Genomic DNA, 11486 nt, shown 5'->3' with positions numbered 1-11486 from the left:
ATGTGACAGCTGACTTACAGTGTTCCCATCAGGTTCTCAAGACAAGAGACATTCAGAGGAGGTTTGCCATTCCCTGACTCTGCATCACAACCCTGATATTCCTTGGAGGTCTCCCATCCAAGTATAAACCAGGAATAGCCCAGCTTAGCTTCTGAGAGCTAATGAGAACAAGCCAGCCTGAGCTGTCCAGGTCAAGCCAATGACATACAGAAATGGTTTGCCATGATTTACCTCTGCATGGCAACCCTGGACTTCCTTGGTAGTCTCCTATTCAAGTACTAACCAGAGCAGAGTCTGCCCTTACTTTGTTTATTCCATTGTCAATCCTGTTGAATTCAGATCGCTTTGAACTCGGATCTTCCTCTCCCCCCCCCCTTCCCCATTGAAACAGGAAAGTGTTCTGCATGTGGTTAGGGAGGCTCAGAAGGTGGGGGGGGGGAGCCAAGCCTCTTTCTTTCTTTTCTTGAAGGGTGGGGGGAGAGGAGCCAAGCAGAGAGCCTCTTTCTTTTCTTGGAGGTGGAGGGGAGATGATCGAAAAAGGCAGAGAATGGAGAAAAAATCCAGGACCGACAGGAGTTGAGAGAAATTAGGGGCTTCTCCTTTATGGCAAGTTTGTCACATGACCACCTGTGGCCAATCACGGGTCCTCTACCATGGAGGAGAGCCCAGATTAAAAGGGTAAAAGCACTCTAAGATATCACACAATAAAGGACATTTTAAATCGCCCCAAATCCAAACGGAAATCGCATTCTGTGTAGAGGGCAGGGACTGAATCGATCTGGGGTTGGAATAAAAGCTCCGTGCAGTTTACACCCAGGGCTGACCTTCCTTAGCTTCTGAGGTCTGATGAGATGACTAATCTGCACCATCCTGGTCAAAGAACATACTCTTAACTGTCTGCAAAAACCCCAAAATATTTTTCTAACAGCATTATTTCCTAACTTTGTGAGCATTCATAACACACTCCAAACTCTTCAACCAGATATTTAATGCACTCTTCTAACTGCAGATACTGGAAATATCATAGCTTTGATCCTAATCCAAATCTAGCACTAGCCACTGGGCTGCCTGAGGCTGCAGTTGTATCACAAATCACATTTGACTGAATTGTCACATCACACATAAAGCGGGTCTCTGAATAGAACAAGTGAATATTTAAGTCATTCACTTAATTACCTTGATTTTATCTTTGTAATATTTGCATTCATGATTATCCCCACGACGGTCACGAGGATAATAGAAACAGCTCTACAAGGATCGGGATCAAGTTTAATGTGGTACCTGTGGACAAAAAAGGAAACAGGTTTCTGTAGTAAACAGGGCTTGTTTACAAAATGCATCACACTGAATAGCAATCAGAAGCTACAATTGTTAATTAAAAGAGTGCCAAGAAGAGACCCTCATCTGCTCACACAAAGAAAAGAATTTTTGTGGCTATGGGGAGAGAACAAGGAGAACAATGAAGTGGAAAAAAGGACAGACAATCTAAGCCCTAAGCCCACTTTGAAGTGTTTTTCTGCCAACAATGCCACTTAGCCAATTTTTAAATGACAACCTGAGCCTAGTTCATTGTTGGGAACCACTCAGAACCCCAGAGAAGCAGGACACAATATTTTAATTAATGAGCAAGCTTATCTGGTTGGAAGTAAGGACCCAGGAGATGCTGCAGAAATATAAGAGGATATAAGAAAAGCAATGTTAGGTCAGGCTAATGGCCCATCCAGTTAAATACCCTGTGTTATGCAGCAACCCAAACCCAGGGGCCATCAGGAGGTCCACCAGCAGGGCAGAACTCCAGAAGCCCCCCAAGCACCAAGAAGTCAGAGCATCACTGCTCCAAACATAAAAACAAAAGAGAAGCCATGTTGAATGAGGTCAGTGACCCACCAAATTCAACAGTGTGTCACATACTGATGAAAACCAAGGTGTCATCAGTAGGTCCACCAGCAGGTCCAGAACTCCAGACGCCCTCCCACTGTTGCCCTCCAAGCATGCCCCTCTGGGGCCCTCCCTTTCCCATCCCCTCTAGGCCCATGGCTGTCTGGAGAGGGGAGGGGAGTCAACATGACCATATATATTAATATATAAAAGTTAATTTACTTGCACTCATTTGGGAAACCCTTCCAGGGCCATCAAGAAGCCTCTGGGTTTCACAAAACCCTGGTTGAGAAAACCTGATCTAGACCTTGTGTCAGGATGACAGACCAGACTCAAAACCCTTCATTGTTTCAAGAAAGAGTTTTATTGCTAGCAGATCAATCCAAGACGAAACAAATCTCAAAACTAAAGACAGGTTCAAAAGGACAGTTCTTTTAAACTCGCTCATCCCACGCAAAATCCATTCCCACAGTCTTGCCCAAAACCAGAAGTACCAGTAGGTGCCCTCTGGGCCGCATTCCAACATGATAACACATTTGGCTCTGGCCTTGGAGAGGCCAGGGTGCTTCTTCTTGATAGCACTAATTACAAACTACTACATGGCAGACAGTTCAAGGGTGAAGTGCAGACAATCAAAATGGCTACAGACAAGCTAGGAAGTCTTTGAACTGATTCCCTGGCTAATCAGGGAAGATTGCTTTACTATGAAGCACAGAGAATCATAGAATCATAGAATCATAGCATAATAGAGTTGGAAGGGACCTCATGGGTCATCTAGTCCAACACCCTGCACTATGCAGGACACTCCCAACCCTATCGCTCATCTACTGTAACCTGCCACCCCTTTGCCTTCACAGAATCAACCTCTCTGTCAGATGGATATCTAGCCTCTGTTTAAAAATTTTCAAAGATGGAGAACCCTCCACTTCCCAAGGAAGTCTGTTCCACTGAGAAACCACACTAACTGTCAGGAACTTCTTCCGGATGTTTAGATGGAATTTCTTTTGAATTAATTTCATCTCATTCATTCTGGTCTGTCCCTCTGGGGCAAGAGAGAACAATTCTGCTCCATCCTCCATATGGCACCGTTTTAAATACTTGTTGGTTATCAGATCCCCTCTCAGTCGTCTCCTCTCTAGGCCAAACAGACCAAGCTCCCCCAGAAGGAAGTTAATTTGCAAAAGAAATCTGCACACTTCCTGATGGCTATTTTTCAAATATCAAGGGTTGTATCTACTTTTGGATATCGTGGGGGAAAGGCAGGGTCACTCCGGATCAGTTATGCATGTTGCAGAGGGAAAATTTAAAGCGCCCAAAGTCAAAATGGAAATCAAATTCAGTGCAGACAGGAAGGACTTATTCGAGCTGGGAGCGCATAAAAAGTCCTGTGCAGACTACACCCAGGTAGGCTTTTAAAAAAAATAAACAAAAGATGGGATTACAAGGTTGCACTGGTTGAAGGCTGTCCAAAAGAATGGGGGATGTAGAAGCAACTCTGTTCAACAGAGTCACATCCTTTCTGAATCAATTGACTGATGTCAAGAGCATAACACTGATTGTGCAGATATGCTATATGTTATGTATGGGCAGACAAAGAAGTACTTTTTGACCCTTCTCATGGGCACTCGACAAAATAAATGAGCAGTAGGCTTAGAACAGACCAAAGGAAATCCATCACCCCAAAAGTAAATAACATGAAGAATTCACTGAGGCACAAAGTGATGGTGGCTACAAGCATAGCCAACTTCTCTCAGCAGAGATTTGCCTCTTGGATTTATTTCCACCTCCTCTGCTGTTCTCCAATCCTCTTCTCCCCCCTCGTTCAAGAAAAGAAAGCAAGAGAATCCTGCTACGCTTGGCTCCCCTCCCAACTCTGAGCTTCCCCAATCAAATGCAGAACACTTTCTGTTTCAATTGAGGGGGGGGGGGGATAGAGGAAGACCCAAGTTCAAATCAATCTGAATTCAGCAGGGTCTACAATGGAAAAAACAAAGTAAGTGCAGAATTAGCCTTGGTTTTTCCACTAGAGAAAAGAAGAACATTTGAGGGAAAGCACAATCCTCCCACCCCTTCCCTGGTTTAGTTTTCATTCTTCGAAGAAAAAAATGGGGACATTTGGGGGATTGCTGAAAAATCAATGGATTTTTTTCTTCTCTATTTTGGAATCAGTGGCACCGTTTCTAAGACAAGGTTTAGACTCAAGATGTATAGCATGCCAAATCGAACATGGGACAGAAGCACAGGTATTAACTATCTTAACACAGCCGTGGGCGCCGCGGACTAAATAAAACGATAAGGGCTTGGGAGGCGGGATGTGTCCGGGATGAGGAAGGGTGCTGATTGGCCCCTTCCTCTGGACAGACTATTGGAGGGACCAATCGGCAGGCGCAAAGCGCCTGCCAATTGGTTCCTCCAAGTCCCTGCTGGAGCAACTGCAAGCCGCGCACAGCGTGGCTCGCAGTTGCTCCTTTGCCGGAGGCCTGACACGGTGAGAGGCGCAAAGTGCCTCTCGCCACGTCAGGCCGCTGCCCAAGGGAGCCCCCGGCAGTCGCTCAGAGCGCGGCTGCCGGGGGCTCCCATGCCTAGCGCCCGCTGTATTTCAGGTACGGCGGGCTTGATTACTAGTTGTTAATAATTCCTATGTACTCTCAGCATTCCACAGTTTAGAATACATCTGCTCATTACTCTCCTATCTTGACATATTTATTTCCATCGCTATGCCCCCCCCCCAAAAATTAAACCCAAACAAGTGATGGCCTCATAAACATTGCTTGTTATTTATGTTTAATTTATATTTGGTCCTTGATTTGTTAATCATCTTCATTACAGGGGTAGTCAATACAGCCCTCCAAATGTCCATGTATGTTATTTACTGCAAATCCTGTACCTAAACTAATGGCTGAGGAAATTCTGTTTCACTGTATCTAAAGAAAGTGTGCAAGCTCACAAAAGCTTATTTCTTGCATAATGGTCTTAAAGGTGCCATTGGACTCAAACTTTGTTCTGTGTATACTCTGTGCAGACAGATATCAAATTATTTTAAAGAATACCTTTATTGGTGAAATGGGACTGATTCAGTATGCCATAATGGGCATGATTATTTATGAAAGGGTTCAGGGTTTTCAGTATGACAAGGCTGAACGTGGCCACCAAAGGTGCCGCTCGGCCTACCCAGTTTCGAATACATGGGAGTGTTTCTACTGGACTCGATTCTGTCTCTTCGACTGCAGGCCAGCACAGCTACAATCTGAACCAATCTATCCAAATAATATGCTCTGGCTGCTTCCCTAAAGTTTCTTTTCCGATTCTGACTTCATTTTTTCCTCTACCTTTGAGACGGCAAAAAACAGCATCCAAAGTAACATCCAAAGTGCTACAGTTTGTACCTCTCTCTTGAGAACAGCAAATATATCTGCAAAAAGCTATCAGTGGGCACAACATTGGGGACCTCTGTCAGAGTGCAACCCCACTGGGGAGAAAATAAGGGCATAAGGTAAATGAACAAAACTACGAATCAGACAGTTTAGTGGCAGTTCTTTTCAAACAAACAGCTAAAAAATGGGGAACGGTTACCTGAGATTTTTTAACCAATAAATTAACGATGGACAACTCAGCAGGACGATCCACGTGAGCATGTTGAGGACTGTGAGGTGCAGCCGGAGACTGTCTGCAATTCTATCCACGTCAGCATTGCTGAGAGGGGGCTTTGCAGCTTCTGAAACACCATCCGTCAATCCACAGCTGTTACCCGTTTCTTTATGAGAATTATCAGATGTCTGCTCTGAGTGCTTGAGGGGCGCAAAGATGTAAATTAGCATACATTAACCAATGTCCTTCTCAAGAAAGAATGAGAATATTTTTGGCCCCACAAAATGTTACTTTTAGTCATGCCGTGGGCAGAATATCCTCTGTCCACCACTCCACCCTCCCCCATTACTGACAACTTGATGCTAATTCAGCCACAACTTCAGGTCCTTATGAAGCCGCACAGGGTGTTTTCCACACAGAAATAGGCATGTGTGTTCCCCTACTGTTGCTAATACAACACACAGGCAATATGGTTTCAATGGCCCAGTCCTCTGGCAGCAGCAATTCTGCACACATGCTGCCAGGGTCTTTTCAGTTGTGTTTTTTAAATGTCAGTGAAATATCATTTGAAACATTCTACCAGCCTTTGTCACATTTTAAATGTCTCTCGCTCCTTTCAATATGGAGATATAATAGGAAAGGCATCGCTCTACAAGAGAAGAATTGTTTTTTTATACCCCACTGTCCACTATCCAAAGGAGTCTCAAAGTTGCTTACGATCACCTCTCTACAACAGACAACCTGTGAGGTAGGTTGGGCTGAGAGAGCTCAGAGAGAACAGCTCTAACAGGGCTGTGACTAGCACACTGTCTTCCAGCTGGCTGAATATGGAGGAACAGAGAATCAAACCTGGCTCTCCAGATTAGAGGCCATCCCTCTTAACCACTATACCAAACTGTTTTGAGATCAACACAATAATGGTATCCAGTTGACTATGGCAGAAGGAGGAAATGTCCATTGAGGTAGAGGAAATCTGAGCTTTCCCATCCACAAGACTTTGGGGGAAAACTGAAAGGCAGGACAACATCGCAGAGGTATACAAATGTACCACAATGCTGTGGGGAAGCAGGGGAACAAACCAACCACATCCTAAGAGTGTCAGACCTGGAGCAAATAACCCATGCGGATTGCTAGTAAACCCATCCCCAATGGAGACCTTAGTTTGATTTAAAACATTTTGATGCTGCCTCTCCACCCAGTCAGAGTCCCCAAAGCAGCACACCAGATCTAAAAATATCAATTAAAATCAAGTAATTCAATAAACGCACATATAAAGGAAGAGGCCAACTAACCTTTTAGAGAAAGATAGGAGGGGTCCTGCCATGAAGAGTGTAAGAGGGGATTCACTAAAGAGATCCCTGTGACATAAAGCTCAGATTGGTTCCTCAGCTTTTTAGGAAGGTGGTGTCATATAGTTGCCCTCCTTGAAGCATGTTGGGCTGCTTGCCTGCTCTTTCCGGGGATCCATGAACAATGTGGTATGCAGAAGGACTATAATATCTTATTATTTTGATGTGATGCCTTTGTTGATACAGCCCAAGACAGCATTCATCTTCTTTACCACTGCATCACAGCTCATATTTAGCTTACAGTCCTCAAGTACACCAAGATCTCATTCACAAATTCATGAAGGCTCATGTTCTCCTGGATTCTTGATCTTTTCTACTGCTGCAGACAGACTATTGTGGCTACCCATCTTGATCTATCTCCATGGAAAGCACCATATTAATCATACAAAATGGAATCCATCAGCCTTGTGAAGAAATTTGTGTAAGGTATCTAAAGAAGTGAGCAGGGATTCATGAAAGTTCCTCTCCTGCCACAAGTTATGTTGGTCTTCCAGGTGCTCCTGGACTCCTGCTCTTTTCTACTGCTGCAAACAAACTACCTGTCTTGATCAAATTCAAGGGAAAGTGGGAAATTCCCCCCAGATTTTTTTCCCTTCCAGAAACAGTGATATCTCTGAAAGGGTTTCAGCATCAGGGAATGTGATTCCAGCTAGCTCACATGGTTGTGGCGATGATCTTCTAATGCCCAGTGACCAAAACAACTCTCTCTCTAAATTTAAAACAGATATCTTGCTAACTCCAGACATTCCAAAATCAGCATGGGCAAGATAAATTCTCTTGTTAAAGCAGGTACCTCAACAACTTACCATCTTATAAAACTAATAAATTCGGGATGGGGGGGGGGGACAAAACAAAACAAATAAAAAGAACTTACCATGTTAAGGACACTTAGTTCTGTTCTTACACTGCAATGTAGCTTAATAACCTGTGAAAAGAGACACATGTACCTTTGCATCACCTCTCACTTCTCTCCAGAAACACAATAAAAAGTATTATTTCAGACTGTGCGGGAAAGACTACAGAAAAATCTCTAGGGTTTCCAGGTTCCCCCATCCACTGGCAGGAAATTGGGAGGCTTGGGGTAGCGAGGAAGATCTACGGGATCCCCCTGGTGTACTCAGCAGTCAATTGTCATCGTGACCGTCTTTATTTCCCCCTAGAGTTTTAGGGGGGAGGGAGGATTGGGTAAGTTTTACTGCCATGTTGTTCTGTTTTTATTGTAATTTTTGCTGTTTGTTTTAATGGGGTTTTACTGGACACTTGTAACCCACCACGAGCCGGTTCCGGGAGTGGAAGGCTATAAATTGAATAACAATAACAACAACAACAACAACCAGTGATACAATTGCTTGTTTCACTTAACCATGTGTGTTAGAGATGTGAAGACCTTTAAAGGGAAAATATTGCCAAAAATGTAAGGGAGACGGAATGGACAGGAAGGAATGGGAAAGTCTGAAATTTGAGGAAGAAATACATGGGGTGGGGAGCGGGAAACTGATCAAGTAGCTTATCTTTTAGGACAGTGGTCCCCAACCTGCGGGCTTCGGGCTGCGGCCCGGTGCCGGGCCACGAAGGCCTTGGTGCCGGGCCGCGGCTCCCTCTCCCCACCCCCCGCAGTAAAAAACTTCCCAGGCTGAAAGCTTGCAGCCCGGGAAGCTTCTTACTGCGGGAGGGGGGGGGGAGAGGGAATCAGGGCATGTGCGATTTCGCACAGGCATGTGCGATTTCGCATGGCGCACATGCGCATGTGCAGCGCAGGCGCGCTGCGCAGGCACGCATGCACGGCATACGCGGGTGGGCAGTTGCCCTGCCGGTCCCCAGCTCAAAAAGGTTGGGGACCACTGTTTTAGGATAAGTACAATATTTTCTGAAAATATTTTAGTCTGGTATAAAGAAACAAACTTAAATCTAGGAGTGAGCATCAGTTTACACAAACCATGTGCAGCTTCAATTTGCACAAACATAGCATGAGAAGCTCTGGACCCTTAAGATGCATATTCTAATCAAACAAACACACTTGAATTCAGCCATTTTTTCCAAGGCCATTATTAACTGGGACAAAACATGATATAAAAATCAAGCAAATCAACACATGTTGAATTAATTTTGTCCATTGTTCTTATGGTCACCAGCAATTAATCCCATGTGATACTCATCTATAAAGATTAACCTTTTCAATATAAAGATTAAGCTTTTTAATTAATTAATATTTCATATGGTAAAGGTAAAATAATTGAACAATGTTAGCAATAACAAAAACAAAAGCAACAAAAAAGCAATGGCAGCCAAAAATAAAGCTACACCAGGAAGCGAACATTGCCATGACACAATACCACTCGACGTGGCACTTAGTATCGACAATCCTGAAAAGAAAAACCTATTAAAGTCGGGCCCAAAACTGACTTTAATAAAAGGATTTAGCCCTTTCCAGAGGTCCTCTCAAATAATCTACAGCAGAGGTAGATTATTATAAAAACCTATTAAAGTTGGTCCTAAAACCGACTTTAATTAAAGGGTTTAGCCCTTTCCAGAGGTTGTCTCAAATAATCTACAGCGGAGATGTCAAACGCATTTGTTACAAGGGCCAGAACTGGCATAAATGTCACTTTGTAGGGCTGGGCCATGCGTGCCATGAAATGTAATGTACACCTTTCCCTTCTTCCCACAACAGACACCCTGTGAGGTAGGTGGGGCTGAGAGAGCTCTGAGACAACTGCTCTGTGAGAACAGCTCTAATAGGACCGTGACTAGCCTAAGGTCACCCAGATGGTTGCATGCAGAGGAGTGGGGAAACAAACAAAGTTCTCCAGATTAGATGCCATCACTATTTAATCACTACATCACACTGGCCATAACATCCTTATCTAAAGAGCCCTGGATGGGCCAGTTTGACTTCCCTGACCTAGAGATTGTATCGGTCTTGCTTCATAGAAACATTAGATACTAGATTACTGGTTTATGCAACTCGCCAGGGACATGTGCTTTTAACAGAGCTCCAAAGGGCTAAACAGGAAACTGGGGATTGTCAAGTACTACTTCCTTGAGATTTGCCACCTGACAAACTGCTGCTGCTGAAAGTCAACAGGGAATCTATGTTATGAGACAACGACCTTGGGAAAATGCATCTGAAAACCCAGAAGGGCTTGTAAGTGCCTAAACTGCTTTAAATATAGCACAGATGCCGATGCCCATGCCCTAAAAAAGAGCCACAGTCAGCCGCAAAGAGGGGTGAAAAGTCACAAAGGATAAAAAGAGGGGCCAGAGACAGGAGGAGAAAAGAAACAAGTTCTTCTTCTTCCTCTTCTTCATCCAGCAAGGAAGAGCTTGACTCTTCCACTTCTTCCAGTGCAAAGCTTCCTCGCAAAAGGCAAGCAAAGCATAGAAACTCCCTATTCAGGGCACCTCCCAAAAAACAGTGCAGACCTAGAGCCATTCCACATTCGTCCAAAATAGCACAATGTTTATTATAGAAATCGCTATAGTTTTGCCATTATGCACAACGTCGTTGACAATCTGCAACACTCCTGAAACCGATCTGCAAAAAGCGCTTCGTTGTAGTGCTTTCAGGGAAATCTCAAAAAGTGGATTCACCCTCCGGAAAGCGCTACACTCCTGCAACCAATCTGCAACACTAGCTGGAAAGTTCTGTGCGTTACCATTGTTGTGGTTTCTACAAAGTCCCTCCCCCTAGCTCTCTCCTCTGATCTTCCGGCGAAGCGATCGCCATTTTTTTTTCTCTGAGTGAGCGGAGATCAACGCACCAGCGAGCCTTCGTTTACCCAGCGAGGCTTCCCTGGCTGCAGCCCCTCTGTTTAAAGTCACCAAGCACAAGCATCGCAGAGGCCCGTTTGCTGGTTTATTTTCACTTTATTTTTCACACTGTTTTCGGCCGAAAATCGCACCTGTGAGGGGGGGGGATTTTTTTTTCACTCGGGGGGAGCGTGGCAACGATGAAACGGCAGCTCAAACACCACCTGCTAGCTGGATGGGTCTCTCCGTTGCAACGAATCAATGCATATTCGTTGCAACGGGTGTTTTTTTTTAAAAACTTTCCTTAAAGGGAAAGGGGCTGTTTGGGAGCATGATAACGGCCGCCCATTGGCTGCTTGACGGCCAGGGGCGGGACGAGCTTAGCAATAGTGCTTCCTGGCTAGCGATTTTTGCAGAGACCGGAACCCTGTGGGAAACGATAGAAACGCAACTGGATTCCCCTACAAAGGCAGGTATGCGTAACGCCTAATTCCACTATTTAAAATGGCAATTTTTCGTTCAGCAAACAATTTGCTACATGGATCCCGGTGCGGAATGGCCCCTGTAGACGATGCTGAAACGAATGACTCATATAACGCACAGGAGGAGGAAACCCAATCAACTATTACTGCTGTAACTGTGCAGTCTGAAAAGTAACAAGGAGAATGATCTGGGGAGGAACCTGGTAACAAAAGAGACATCCACCAGACTTGACTCTGCACTCCTCCACATGCAGCCAACTGGGTGACCTTGGGCTCACCACAGCACTGATAAAGCTGTTCTGACCGAGCAGGAATATCAGAGCTCTCTCAGCCTCACCCACCTCTCAGGGTGTCTGTTGTGGGGAGAGGAAAGGGAAGGCGACTGTAAGCCACTTTGAGACTCCTTCGGGTAGAGAAAAGTGGCATAAAAAGAACCAAC

General features: G+C 44.7%; 1 protein-coding gene across 2 annotated transcripts in view; it reads right to left on the bottom strand.

Moving 5' to 3' along the window:
* PGAP1 (post-GPI attachment to proteins inositol deacylase 1) overlaps positions 1-11486 on the bottom strand; it is a 79303-nt gene that overhangs the window by 12711 nt on the left and 55106 nt on the right. For both annotated transcript variants that reach the window (XM_077319361.1, XM_077319362.1), the window contains exons 24-26: positions 7690-7740; positions 5452-5666; positions 1177-1281 (exon numbers count right to left, since the gene is read on the bottom strand). In XM_077319361.1, the coding sequence (XP_077175476.1) occupies positions 1177-1281; positions 5452-5666; positions 7690-7740 (371 nt within the window). The remainder of the gene's footprint in view (positions 1-1176; positions 1282-5451; positions 5667-7689; positions 7741-11486) is intronic.

The sequence above is a fragment of the Paroedura picta genome, chromosome 2, assembly GCF_049243985.1.
Source record: "Paroedura picta isolate Pp20150507F chromosome 2, Ppicta_v3.0, whole genome shotgun sequence".
NCBI lineage: Eukaryota > Metazoa > Chordata > Lepidosauria > Squamata > Gekkonidae > Paroedura > Paroedura picta.
Note: the sequence above shows the minus strand (reverse complement) of the source record. Positions and strands in the feature narration are given on the sequence as shown.